At 39.2% G+C, this 14,850-nt stretch overlaps 1 protein-coding gene across 4 annotated transcripts in view; it reads right to left on the reverse strand.

The window, feature by feature from the left end:
* Nucleotides 1–550: 550 nt before the first annotated feature.
* cep350 (centrosomal protein 350) overlaps nt 551–14,850 on the reverse strand; it is a 68,439-nt gene continuing 54,139 nt past the window's right edge. For all 4 annotated transcript variants that reach the window (XM_069194300.1, XM_015356323.2, XM_015356324.2 and 1 more), the window contains 9 exons: nt 13,653–13,797; nt 12,939–13,099; nt 12,116–12,252; nt 11,018–11,094; nt 8,248–10,310; nt 6,436–6,861; nt 5,711–5,857; nt 4,710–4,832; nt 551–4,143 (listed from right to left, as the gene is read on the reverse strand). In XM_069194300.1, coding sequence (XP_069050401.1) covers nt 3,979–4,143; nt 4,710–4,832; nt 5,711–5,857; nt 6,436–6,861; nt 8,248–10,310; nt 11,018–11,094; nt 12,116–12,252; nt 12,939–13,099; nt 13,653–13,797 — 3,444 coding nt within the window. In that variant the 3' untranslated portion in view covers nt 551–3,978. The remainder of the gene's footprint in view (nt 4,144–4,709; nt 4,833–5,710; nt 5,858–6,435; nt 6,862–8,247; nt 10,311–11,017; nt 11,095–12,115; nt 12,253–12,938; nt 13,100–13,652; nt 13,798–14,850) is intronic.

The following is a 14,850-nucleotide window of genomic DNA, read 5'->3' on the forward strand; positions in this document are numbered from 1 at the left end:
ACATAAATGTTCTGAATAAACGTGATCAGTGATATGTACATTGTTTTGGAGGCATAAGGCTACTTCAGGTCTGTACCTGTTCTTTGTTAGATCTATTAATGGGACGAATATTAAATATCCTAAGATATAGCTATTTTCAGACAAGGGACCTTAAATATGCTATTTTTCACATGTTCAGTAAGTGAAAGCCCCCCGTTTATATTTAGTAGGGTTTTCGCACTGATCTAAAATCATTCATACGTGTAAAGTGTAAAGTTTGTTGTACAAGTACATACTGTAGACTAGAGGTAATTTCCCACTTGTTTTTCTGAAACAAATATGTATGAGACAAACACGAACACTGGCAAAAAAAAAAACAACTTACAAAAAATACACTTATAAACAGATAAAGACTATTCAAATCATTTAAAAAAACCTGTAGTCAATTAGACAACCAAAAACGCTACAATAATTGTTAGAAGTTGCATAGTGAATTTCAGATAAATGCCTTTTGTAGATGGACAAGAAACACACCACATCTTCCTTGGAATAGTAAAATAATGAAAACGAATTCTTTTTAAATTTAGAAATCATTAAACCTTTATTTACAATTTTAAAGTTCAATTTAGTTAACAAATATATATATGTATAATATATACATATTCGTATACACATAAGGGAACCAGGTTATTTTACAACAATCTTACACAAATTCATTAGTAACCGAGTCATATCAAACAGCAGATGAGAGCCTACATATTTACACCCTGTAGACAGATCATTAAGTCTTCATTTCATTTGTTTCACTCACAGTACATTATTGTCATTTAAATAGTCACAAACTCTGAATTGCAATTGCCCTACATTAAGAATTAAAAAAATGAACTGATTAGCAAATCATTTGTGCCTAGCACCACATTCTTTTGTAAAACCAGCCTTTGACTGCAGTTTATCCTAGGATGCCCTGTCTTACTAGGTGCCTCTAGTAGTCTCACACCGTTTATGGCTTCAGTTTAACCCTTATGCAAAAACACTAGCATCACTCTTCTTTGACCTAGCAGTTGTGGTCAGTATCAGATACTGACCACCGAACTTGCATAATAAGGTGTTGCAAACGGCACAGAATGAATTATTCACGTCAGCTCTCAAAGGTATCACCCTATTCGTGTTTACATGGGGACTGTACCATCAATACAAAACAGGATAGCTCCGCAAAACTGGGGTGACCCAGATGAGTCTTCAGCCACACTGCATTCACAAAACACCAATGAAGGGATGAGGGTGGGTCAAGATGCAGCTTTTAGTGACCATTTAAAAATACTTTAACCGTGGTGCAACGGAGCAGGTATAAATCACTCCCATGACATTTCAAAGAGGGAAGACGTACTTCCTCATGTCACACAGCATGAACACCGGGGACAGATTCAGAGACTGGTATCCAGGAACACCTTTGTATCAATAAACATATGGTTTTAGAACTCAGCTTCATTTACCATGGATGCTCTTGTTTTCTCTGATAGTGTGGATTACCAACACAGAACCTAAAACAATGCCAAGATGCCAAACAATGGAGATGGTTTTTGTCTCCCTTCACCGTTAAGGACACTTTAAAAAAATGCATTGACAAGCCACGGCTAGCAATCGGTGCAGTGATCAGTTATATTTAACTGGTTAGAATGTAATTAGATACTGAATCACTGATACAAACAGCCAGACAGTTGCTAAACTGCAATAAGAAACTCCTGTGGCAAGATGGAAATTGCTACACACAGCTGTCACAGTCATATACAACAATATAACCTGGACTGACATAAGACTATGATAGCCCTTGAGCTATCATTGCACCATCATTGGCAACATTTCAAAGTAAACAGCTACATATTTTCTTTCCACTACATAACTGTGGATCTAATCAATAGCCAGATGAACTGTCCCAGATTCAGAGCTTTTGAAGTACAACCTAGCCACTGAAAGTATGTGTATTTCCATTTATCTAACTATTTCTTTAAAGATGGAGGACCTAGGAATTCGAAAGTACCGTACCATTGTTGAGAAATCAGCTATGAGAACAAACAAATGATAAAAGGCAGGAGGCAAAAGGTAAAAGATAAAAACAAAAGACTGGATCCAAACAGTGACCTGTCATTTTAACATCTTAGGATTGCTACTGTGCAGAGTACTGATAACAGAATGCACCACAGGATCTTGTAACCTGAGTTTACTCATGTTTCATTTTTAAGCATTACACCTCTGTTTCTTTGCAAGGAAACCCAAGCAGTAACCTTGCTGCATCGCCTTCGGTAAAGTATTCTGTTTGGTGGGAGTTAAATAAGGCTGAATTTAGAATAATCTGAATGGAAATGAAACATGATGCCTGGATGGTAAATGTTAATGTAGCCCATTAGAATAAAACTGAGGACTTCTACAAAAGCATCAACGCCTACATAACCTATGAGGCACTTAAAACAGAATCAAGTAACAGAAAAGGCAACTCTCGCTAATGAAAATCCAGCTTTGCAGTGCTTATCTTGGTTGGAAAGCCCTCATTTTATACATTGAAAAAAAAGATCATGTTTGTTGCACAAGCAAGACTGGTCTGCAGCACAGTGTCAAGTATCCAGGATGGGATTGGTACAGATCTGTATTTTCAGTCCAGTGCTTATTTAAAGATAGGTCACCAGAAACAAAATCGCATTGCATCTTACTGCGTTTTAGAAATGTTGCTGGATTTGTGACTGTATTTTCGTGTTTTTTGGGTACAAAGGAATAATGTTTTGTCCTGAAATATAACCATTCCACCTTGTAGAATTGACCTTGATGTATTACTACGTCATTCTTCTGTGCTTGAACTTTAAATTCAGTTCTGCATTAGTGTACTAACCATTTAAATCTAAATCTTCCTAATACTCGCATTTAAAAACTCTTTTATGATGCAAGTGAACATCTTGCTCATTTCTGGGTTTAAAAAAGAAATCCCCAAGGAATTTTAAAACGTGTCAATTTATTTTAGCCTTGCACATTACTCTAAAAAGACTTATCTCCTAACATTGAATTATGTGTTCTACTTAATAAATTAGGACAATGATAAGGATACAACATTACAAAAAACTTCTCTTTTCTACTATAAATGTTTATTAATATTTCTTATAGTTTTTTTTTCCCCCCTGTGCAGAATCCACTGGCTCCTGTGCAAAACCTTAACTACCAGTGTCTGGGGACTATCTTCGTTGTCCAGCTGAAGATCCAAATCTCAGATGCAACCGAAACAATCCACAGGTGCGTGACCATTTTTCGGCTTTACTCCCACAGACTGCATGTCTCATGAGTGCCTTGTACAAATCAGAGAGTCAAGAGACCATAGATGGGAAAGTGAGCTGATGGTAAGAGCTTTGCCCCCTCTCCTCCTTATCTGGGTCTGAAAACCACCTGACACTTTCTGAATGCCAACATTGCCAATTGCTACATTTTGTGACACGCTTAAGGCAGATGAAATCTTGTGGGTACAACAGGAAAAATGAGACGGCAGATGGGTTTCCGAGATCTTTCATTAATGAGGAAAGTTCTGCATCAAGGATGCACATAAAGTGAGTCCACGTATTCAAGTGATGCAGACTGAACTGCCTTACCAGTAAATGGTGGAAAGCTGGCAAAAAGAAGAATTCACAAGCACAAATTTGCACAGATCCAAGGGGAAGAGAAGATATACAGAATTGTCTTTTTATAATAATCTTTAAGAACACGAATAAATATTGCTGAAGATAAATTCCATCATTTTTGATGATGTGAAGAGTAAAGTCTATGACCGGTCTGAGGTTCCACTGGTTGGCAAAGGTGGCATCATATGTCCAGGAAAAGGAACTAGATCTGAACAGCTGAGCTCAAAAAGGATGGCTAAAGGCATGAGGCTTTAATTGGCACGTTGGGTTCAGGTAAGGAGGCGACACAAGTTGAAAAGTGAAGGGTAACAGGCAACTTGGACCTGTAAGGCAGAAGAGGAGTTCATGATAGGACTTCCTCGGCCTTCCTGTCCTGTAACTGGTTCAGGACATCAATTGTGTCTTTAAGTAAGGCATCAAAGATCCCATCAGCAAGCTGCATCTTCACAAAGAGCTCATCTTCATCATAATTAACCCACTGTGATTCCTCCTCATGCAGCTCCTGGACCTGTTGGCAAACAGAAAGATACAGAATGAATATCATTTGAGAGCAAGACTCAATTCAGCTACATACAGACTTCAAGGTGCTGAAGAATTGCAAGAACTAACCATAGGGGACTAGCAACAAAACAACAGCATTTTTATCATCATAGTGATGTACTATTTCTGTTGACTACTAATGAAGTTTGAAGATGCAACATTATTTCAAGTAGGTAGCTCCATCAGCATATGCAGACTCTAAGGGACAAGTAAAGGTTAATTCCATGCTGAAAAAAGAAAAGAAACACAACGTGTCGGCCATAGAGCCTTCCTCTCGAGCTGAAACGTTGTGTTTCTTTTCTTCTCTTTTCAGCATGGAACACACAGATTATTTGGTTACTGCAGATATAATGAGATGTATCTTTAGATTAATTTTGAACAAATGGCTCACTCAAAGCTCCTATAAATGCAGGTGATTTCCCCTCTAATAAAGGATTTGATTGCCATTGATGTTACAAGCATAAAGATGCCTGACTATTTCTAATTTCCTCTCACAAAAACAAGGAATGAACAGAATCTGGGCGCAATACTTACCAAGATGTGATCCACTCTGTCACGCTTTTTCCTTCCAAATTTTAACATTTTTTGCCAGTCTGTTTTTTGATTCTGGTCTTTCTTTAGGCCAAACAACTTCAATACCTCTGCAGTAATAAAAGCCTAAGAGTGGAATAAAACAAATACAGTTAAGAACTGAGTCTTCAAATAATGCATACAGTCTACAGCACAAAAAAACAATCACCACTCAAAACCAATCACCAGCATAGCAAGGAAGAGGAAGGTACAATCCATTATTTTGTTGGTCCATGCATTTTTCCCCCAACTACTGCTAAGATCACAAAAGTGAATTTGAATAAAAAATGTAGACATGGGTCACTTTTGAAGAGAAGCCTGTATATAAAATATCTTATGACTGCTGAAAGAGAAACATTCCAACATTGATGTCAGTAGGTATTTTATAAAAAAAACTGGCTCCTTAATTTTTTTCTTGTAATTCAAATATTGCTGACATTTTCTGAAGTTCTATACAGTCCACAAGTAAGGTACGACTACTGCAAAAGTAATGAATGTAATAATCTGATATTAACAGATATGAAATGGATAAGTTTAAAATGTTTAAATAGGCAGCGTTCAATGAACGGCAGAGCGTGTCAATAGTTCTACTAGGCTGGGTTGTGTTTGTGAAGCAAGCAACTTGCACTGTTTACTTTTTGGTTTGTCCTGCACAGCCCAGCTTAATCAAGTCTTTGCCCACTGGCCTGATGTTAAACACACAATGAGGCTTAAAGTACACATTGATCCCTTGTTGATGACTATGTAAACATTAGAGTTCAACATTTTTCCAGGATGGTGTGGTTCAAAGGCTGCAAGGTTTTGCCATCCATGTGGCAAAGGAGATAAGGATTAACAATCACATTGCTTAAAAAACTCAGGTCCATTATTTGTCTAGCATTGTGGCCGCAGCAAAGGGTTTCGAAAATCTTACATTAAGGTCTGAGCTAGGACAGTCAAGCAGAAAATAGAAACATCTGCCTCACCTTCACTTCCGAGATGTTATTAGGATTTTTCACTCTCCTGTAGTAAGAAGAGTTCAAGCGGCGAGGTTTCCTCCATTGGGGCTGGTTGGCGTTGGGGTCTTCAGCAAAGATCTCCTGGAAGATCTCCTTCGTCAAGTCGAACACAGACTGATAAAAATAACGACAGAAACAATCAAGAGCACATCCACTATAATGTAGATAGGACTGGATAGACTTACTCTGCATTATCATAAAAGGCTGTGTTGTAGATATAAACTGTATGCAACGAAGTACAGAGGACAAAATGTCTGTACCCTGCCTAGTACTCCACTTGCAGTTGCTTGTACGAAAAGCATACATGGGGTGAGATCTGTGGAAAAACTATTTTAAAATCTGTACATCATATAACACGTGGGCCAGAACTGAAAGAGCTCCCTCTTTAGACGGCACAAAAAGTTGATTTAAATGGTCTCTGATTTTTTTAAAAACCCATTATGTTAGCTAGCACTTTGCAACATTCCTACCAAATGTAGCACTTTAACTTTCCACTCCTGAGAGCACTGCAAATTAGTGGAACTCACCCCCCATTTGGAAAATAAACGGGGAATCGTTGGGGAAACTGTTAGAGAGGAGTCAGGGTGAATAAAGAAAGGAAAGGCAAACAAATCTGTTGAACCTTAAGAGTTTAATGAAGCTGGAGGAAGCCTAACATCTCTCATATTTCAGGGGGGAAGGGTCAGACATACCTGTTTGTAGCTGTGCCTGCTGATGCTTTCGATGTCCTGTCCCTTGGTGTCGTTACCCAGATAGTGGGCGGGGGCAGAGACATTGTGGACGCTATGCCCGAGCTCCTGGAACTTCCACAGCTCATCAGTCGCCATGTGCACCAGCCTCTCAACCTGTGGCGCGACGTGCGGCACCACCATGAGGGGCTCCTCCCGGGGCTTGGCCGGAGACGGGGGCTCCGGGCGCGAGGCGGCCGCGGCCTGCTCCGCGGGGCCGCCCTGCTGCTGCTGTCTCTGCTGCTCCTTGCGGGAGCTCAGGCCGAAGTCCTCGTCGAACCAGTCCTGCTCGTCTCCTCCCAGCACGTCCAGCAGCTCGCGGCTCAGCTCCAGCTCTGCCAGTCGTTTGGCCAACTCTTCCTGGCCACTGGCTCCAAACACCGGACTCTCCTGGCCGGCAACAGCACGGAAAACAAGTTTCAGGGATCGTCAACAAACAACTGTGATGCACTTATACTGATACAACTTATTGAAACAAAGATATTTATTTTTAGCAATATGGGAAAAGAAAACATCTATCCATAAAGATATATTAGGAAATATTTGTTATTTTTTGTGACTACAAACAAGTAATAATGAATTACTTTAAGTGCTTAAAGCTAGCTATGATATCTGGTGCATTGACACATGCAAAATATGAGGTGATTCACTTTTCTTTGGAATTAAAACCCCTTTCTGAAGTCCATTTTAGCTAAACATTTTGGAACTAATACTACAAAAACCATTTTGCAGCTTACCAAATGTTCACCAAAAGAGAATATGTTCCCCAGAGAGTGGAAACCAGCTTTCATTTTGTAGTGAAGCTTATTTGAAGCATCCTCATTAAATTTAGATTTGACAAAATAAAGACCTACTGCTGGAGGATTTGCACATTCAACATTTACTATCTGGTCCAAAGTTAAACAATCTCCTGCTTTCTGCTACAAAGTGAAGGTATTCTGCTTTTCAAATTGAATTTGTGTAACTGTTCTTTAAAGCGTGAAATGTTGTAATATTCTAAAAACTTTGAATGATTACATTTTTTGAGTTTGATAGAACTGGGATTAACTATCTATTAATTATCTATAATCAACTTATACAGAAAGGGTATCTGCCAGCTGAGACAGCAACAACAGACTGCACTGAAAGCTTCACCTATTTTTATGTCTATATTTACATAAACCTGTAGGGAAAAGAATCAATACTGAATAAACAAGTCTTTGGACTCTGTTAAAATGCTTTTCGTTTTAGACAGATATCAGTATTGACAAACACTTTCAGAATATGGATGATATAAAACTACCAAGCAGGTTTATCAGTTCCAATGTATAATCATTTACCGGATTGGTATTTAGTTTGTACAGGGAAAAATACACAGCTGTTTACAGTTGGCAGATTTTATCAGATTTTATCTCTTCAACCTTTACCGGCAAGAATAGAAAAAAAAAACATTATCTTCCTCTGGACTGAGTCTGAAGAACAGCACGAGCAACTATATTCATTTTAATTGAAATGACAGTAAAACCAGTCTCTTCACATTAAAGCCTGTATTTAAGCTCTATTTCTGATCTTAGCAAATATGCTCTGACAAATACCCTAACTTTCAAATGTTCAAATTTGGTAAAGTAATAGATAAAATTGATGTATAGGGGTTCTTAAAGCTCTTAAAGAGACTGCCGTGAAGAATATTAGGGATTGACACAATCTATAAAGGAAGGAGAGAGATTTGCGTCTTGCCCACGACAAGACACATACTGGTTTGCAGATACGATACATGTAGAATGGGCATCAACTCACCGGTCTAGCACAGAGCTCTGGGGAGGAAGCTCCATCCCCCTCCTCATCCAGAAATTCAGAGGCACTGTCTTTCAGCACTTCGGAAGGTGATGTTTGCTGTGGAGGATCTCTTGGGGAAGGTTCCTCTTCAAAGTCATCCAACACTTTCTGATTTGCCAAAGCAATCTTTTCATTTCGAGCTTTCTTAATTTGTTGTATCTGCTTAACAGCATCTCTCATAAAATTGTTGAGAACCCTATCGGCAAATGTGCTAGCTTGCTGCTCTCTTTTCTTGGGCGTCTCTTCTTCCTGAACCTCAGGGGTCACATCAGGCTCGAGGGGCTTCAGCTGAACCTCCAAATGGTCCTTCTCCCGAGCCAGAAGGTCAAGCAGAGGAGTAGATGACTTCTCCTGCTCCTGTTGGTTTGAAGCTTCCTTACTAAATCTGTTAACCTCTGAATTCAAGAGATTGCACTCCTCCACCGATGAAGTTTTCATGTCCAAATCAAATTTGTGTCTTCCATTCAGAATTAGATGCTTGCCTTCATTTAATTCCTTATCAGATTCTAATTCAAGGTCATTCAGTTCAACATCCTTTTCAGCTGAATTCTGGAGAGCAGGGGGTTCTTCTGGATCATCAATGGTAGGTGTGCTGTCTCTCAAATTACCTTTAGGCTCAGTTTGCTCTCGCTTGTGGTCACGTCTGTTTTGCTCATTCCCTGCATCTTTCTTCCCGTCTTTTCCTTTATAATCACCATCACACTGGTCATCAAGAAATGAATCTTCATCTTCTGTGGTGTCCACGTACATCTCATATGTATCTGGTAGCCGGGTTATTTTGTCAGGCGGGGCAAAGATGCCATGCCCTTCTTTGCATTTGAAGTAAACAACCCCATCATATGTTCCGTTGTTACTTCCCTCGGACTTGTCCAGCTCCACTCCAGCCCAAAAGCCATTGGCAAAGATGGTTTTCCCTTTGAAACGAAGCGTGCCGGGTTGCACACTGCTTACCAAAACCCTGTCCCCAAGGTTGAAATCAGACATCAGATCCAAGTCTGAGGTAGTTGGGGAATGAGGTCTTGAATTAGGTGATGATGGTACTGGGCTAAGGACCTCATTTTGTTCCCTGTTGCTACTCTCCTTGCCTTTTAAATCATCAGCCTGAGATGTCAGCTCCAGGAGTCTTCCTGAGTGGAAGCTGCCACTAGTGGAACTGGATTTTTCACTCAGCTCTTCGCTGACTTCTTCACTGATTGAAGCAGGAGACTTGCACTGAGACCTTTCCTCCCCTTCCTTTTCAATGGAGGCTGCCTTGGATTCAAGCGAATCTTTCAGTGATGAGGATTCTGACGAAGACTCAAAATCATCCCAGTAGCATTCTACAGGGGGGTATTCTTCATTTTCTGGTGGTATCATTTCTTTTTCTGGTGACAACGCATCAATGTCAGGAGAGTAGGAACTCTGTCTTACTGCAGAAAGCATCTCTGTTAAGGGGAGGTCAATACCTTCATGCTCCTCAGCAAGAATGATGGTAGGCTTTTCTGATTTTTTAGGTTCTGATGAGATGCTAGACTTATTGCCCTCATCTTCTTCACCACCATCTACAGCAGATTCCTGCTGTTCCATTTTCTCTCCAATGGAAGCATCCTTTTCAAGATCCATTCCTTTTGCTGTTGTTAGCTCATTATGATCATGTAGTTCCTCCTTCTGAGCAGACTGATCCTGGGATTTAGTAAGCAAACCCAGATGTTTTAAGTGCAAATCTTCAGACTGGGAGTGCAAATTTTCAGAATCCGACTCTTCATCGTTCAGCTGCTCCAGTTCTTCAACAATTTCAGATCTCTGGCTCGAAACAGCACTTTCATCTCCAGAAATCTCTTCCTGTGTGTTGGCTGCTTCATTGTGAATCTGAGCGTCTGTAGAAAGGTTTCTGAAAACAGGCTCAGGTGAAGTTAGGCTCTCAGGAACATTGACAGTTTCTGGACTAGCCTGGATGGGAGATGCAGTAATAGTAGGTTCTTCATTGGAAGGTCTCTCCTTGTTTGTAGGTACAAGCTTCTCCTTGCTTGATAGGGTGTCATCATCTACAAATTAGATTACAATAATTTCAATTACATGATATGAAGCATCCTAAAAGTACTATATTGTTTAAGTAATACATACCCAAGTCAATTTAGACACAGTATGAAGGTAGAACCATTTATTTCAAACTCATGCATAAACTTGGTGAAACATGACCGGAGTTAATAATGATTTCACCTTTTACAAGAAAGAAGCATATAAACACAATTGCATACTATTGCATACTATTCCTGGTACACAATCTGTATCAAGGAGTCCTTAGAAGGAGGTATATTATAGTTCAGATGTCTGGTATGGTACCTGAGACTGACTATGCTAGTGTAGTCTGATGCACTGATTCTCTCAGTGACGGTGTTATCTTAATACTGATTAGAGGAGAGGAGTATCCATTACCAAGAACATTGCAAGTGCCAGTCATGAGCTAACCGAGCAGCTTTACTAGGAAATCTTTGTCATAGTCAGCTAGTAACGGAGACCTATGTTGAATTTCCAACATTAAATTACAGAGCTCAACCTACACTATGACTGACCGCTTTTACAGGTTGAGACACCCAGGATGCCCTACAACAACTGATCTTGTCCACACAAAATCAGATTAAGTATGGGTTGATCCATTGATCAAGCCATACATTATATAATTTGAAATATATATTTGTACCCGGCATAAAGGTTTTTTAGTACTATGTGCGCAATAAATACTAATACTTACCATGTTTTGCAGGAGAATCTGGCAAAGGAGACTTTTCCGATTCACTACCAATCTTCCAAGTCTTGTTTGTTTCACACCTAAAATATAGGGCTGGATTATAACCTTGTTGTTCCTTAACGCTATTATGTGATTTTGTAACTTAATTCTGAAACTGAATAGAAGAGTCTAATCATTTAATCTGGACCTGTGAGATGGAAGCTGTTTTCTTCCCCTTTAAGAACAGCCTGCAGCTCAGCTTTAAACTGCCTATACCTGATTTCACATGTAAACATCGAAAAATACAGAACACCTTCCTATGTATATAAAACACATATTGCTTATGTATATAAACAACCTATGTATATTAAGGTTGAAGAATAGAATAATTTGGAAACAGGGAAAGCTGAAAACAGGGAATCCAAAGTCAATTAGCAAATTCAAACTTACTAGTTTTACTCTTACAAGCCCAGCCAATAAAGTACACCTACTGTAGGTGTTTTCTATAAACCCTAGTTATAATATGATGAAGGGACCAGGACCTACAGCAAGAAGCAGTCCCTGACAGATGCACTGACTTCTAGCAGTGGAGATGGGCTTTTCTGCACCATATATACTGCACTGACAAATCTCTCTGAATTGAATGATACTTGAATTGACAAATGCCTGCTGGCGGCAATAAGATGCCAGTTTAGTATTCTGCACCACAGGCCGGCAACAGAACAATGAAAAAGTGAACAAAGTGTTACAAGGCCATGAGAATGTAAACTCTTGTACTTTAGGGGGGTCCAAACCCACCCCTGTGGACCACCTCATCTGTTTATTTCACCCCATTGATCTGGATACTTAAATAAAACCTTAATTAAATTAACACATTGCTTAATCTGAACATTTGTAAGTGTGAAAGTTTAAAGTCTCCAAACATCTGAATTTACTTAAGAAACACAACAGTTAAAAAGCTCTCAGCAGATTTAAGAACGGAAATCAGATTTCAAATTAAACCTATTGTTCAGTTTATCGAGGATTAAATTATTTACTAAGTGCTTAGGAGATCAAAAACCAGCAGGTCTGTGAGTTTCGGGGACCACAATTGGGAAACCCTGTTGTGTTTGTCTCACATACCTTTGCAGTGGTGGGGGTTTGATCTTGGGTTTCCCAGAGACAGAGGATGGTGTTTTGATCTGAGGTTTGGTTGTGGGTGAAGTGTCGGGTTCTTTATCCAGCTCAGCCTTGGTCTTGTTGATAAAGTCATTATAAGACTAGAAAGAGAAAGTTGAGAAAAAGTTTAAGGTACAAAACAAATCACCAGTTACACTAATAATACATTATAAAATGTTTTTTTTTTTTTTACTTCTTACAGGTTCCAATTACAGCATCACATTTTCTAAAAAACAATATCAAATAGTTCCCAACTTCATAGTAGCTCAAGGATATAAAAAATGTAGCTCTACGGACTGAAAATATTAAACCATTTTCTGACATTTGAGGTCTGTTATCTATGCTTGGATGGCATAAAATCCATCCTAAAAAAAGATCTTGCCCAGACATTCCTACCAGAAAACTTAATCCTTGTCGGCCACAAACCTGACAATCAGTAGTAAACTCCTTTACCTCAACAACACATCAAATGTTCTCTTTTGGGGATTTTGTTATATTACCTAAGGTGGTGCAAGTAAAGATCTTCAAACTTTTCATTTGTGTTTTTTTCCGCTGGTTAGGAAACAGACCCTTTGCCATTAAGCTCGCCTATTCACTTACAAGGGCTTACATTATTGCGAGTGGTTAATTCTGAAACTGAGCAAGAAACCGCAAGGTTCTGCAGCAGCCAAAGCGCTGTGGTTAGTGGTACAGCAATGTAAATCTCATGATTACAGCCATAGATCTGAAGAGGGCCTCCCCACATCCAAACAATGCAGGGAGGCCTTGCGATGGAGTAAACACTGACCTCCAGCTGTTTGAGCAGGCTGGCCTCCTGTGCCTTCAAACGCTCCTTGTGCCGTTTCTTCTGCTCCTTCTTCAGCTGGTACACAATGGATTTGCGTCTCCGCAGCTCTTCCTTCAGAGCACGAATCCGGCTCTCAATGTCACTCTGGTCAGATGTCGTTTCTATAAAAACCGGACACAGAGGTATGTAGGCATGAAAAGGGTTTCTGTACGTAAGTGCCAATATTATTGATTTACTAGCTCTGGGCTTACTGGATTTTCACTAACTAGAAGGCAATGCTTCATTACTGAAAGCAATAATCAAAAAGGGTGAGGAAACCTTTTTTAACAATTACACCAAACCTCTCCCCAGAATTGCTTTTTCCCCTATTTTATAATAGTAGTTATCTAATGCCTTTGGCAAATGCACATTCATGACAGTACAACATGCATCAAATATTTCATGAACGCACAGCATGAATAAATGCAGTAAGAACAGAAGATGTGGACAGGGGATCCTTAAAAAATGTACATATGAATTTGTCAAAATACATTTTTCACGTGATAAGCTAGAAAGTGTTTTCTTAGTTTTAGTGTATATCCATTACACTTAATTCCGATAGTGCCATGAAATTGTTGCACTGCAACTTTCTATGAACCCCATTTTAAATGTAGAAACTGTTAATTAGGAGTCAGAAGGTGACCTCACAAACCTTAAAATGCCATTTAAACCTACCAGTGATGGATGGAGATTCATCAGACAAAATCTCAGGAGCTTTGCAAGGCTTGGGTACTGATCTCACTTGCATCCTGCTAGTCCCGCTGCTGGATTTGGTCATGTCCTGCTTTGATTTGCTGATATTGGCTTTTGAAGACGCTGTCTGTAAAACAAGAGGACGACGGGCTCAGGAGGATTCAGGGTTTAAAAGTACATTCTTAGGTTTACAAACCCAGCCAGCGAGACACTTAAATTAAAAACGGCAAGATGCACTTCTATACCACCTCCCTAATTACACAAACAATTCCCCACTCACACTTGCGTTAATGTGAAATAAACAAATGAGAAAGGCAAAAATGTAAAAAAAAAATCCTGGTCAAATTTTAACTCTTGAAAAATATTTGCTTTCCTTGGAAAACCAAACAAGTGGATAAAAATTGCACATCACAGTCAGACAGGCACAAATATTTGAGGATTTGCTTTTGATGACTCACTCAACTCATTTTTGAGATATATATCTTCTTTAAAAGGACTGTTTTGTTTTTCCTTAATTGAATGTGTGATGATGGTTTTAAACTTGTTAAATATCTACTGCAAGAGGTCGCCATGCACTTAGTTTCACATTTTTAACTGAAATGACTGTGGCAGAAAGATTGAAGAATACTGCAATGGGCAAATGGTGAATGATTGTGGTGACAGAGCCTTGTGAGAGCTGTGCAAAGCACACCAATCAGGACCATCAACAGCCTGTCATTTACGTATGTACAAACAACAGATACAATGCAGGCAAAAAGCTTAGGTATTCTGCAGTGTTCTACTCTTTTCAGTCATTAGTTTTCCTACCTTATGTAAACAGTACTAAACAAACATTTCTATAGTAATTTTTAAGCCATTTTGGCATTTAAGCCATTTTGTTCTAAACCAACAATAATCTGGACAGCACAGGCCTTTTAGAGCTTTAATGATGTGTAGAGAAAAGGAAACAATCTTAATGACCAGGGACAGCGGACCAACTGTCAATTAGATCTGGTAATTGTGACTGATTAGCTACCACAACACTAGGGTAATAAACTAGGTTTATTCTCACCCAAACTAAGCAGTTTTAATAGCAGCTAATGTTGCTATAATAGCAGAAAACACTACCGGAGGAATATAGTAAACTGTTGATGTTCATAACATACACATATTGTAATTCGTGGTTGTCTTAAGTACAGCA

Source organism: Lepisosteus oculatus, chromosome 9 (assembly GCF_040954835.1).
Source record: "Lepisosteus oculatus isolate fLepOcu1 chromosome 9, fLepOcu1.hap2, whole genome shotgun sequence".
NCBI lineage: Eukaryota > Metazoa > Chordata > Actinopteri > Semionotiformes > Lepisosteidae > Lepisosteus > Lepisosteus oculatus.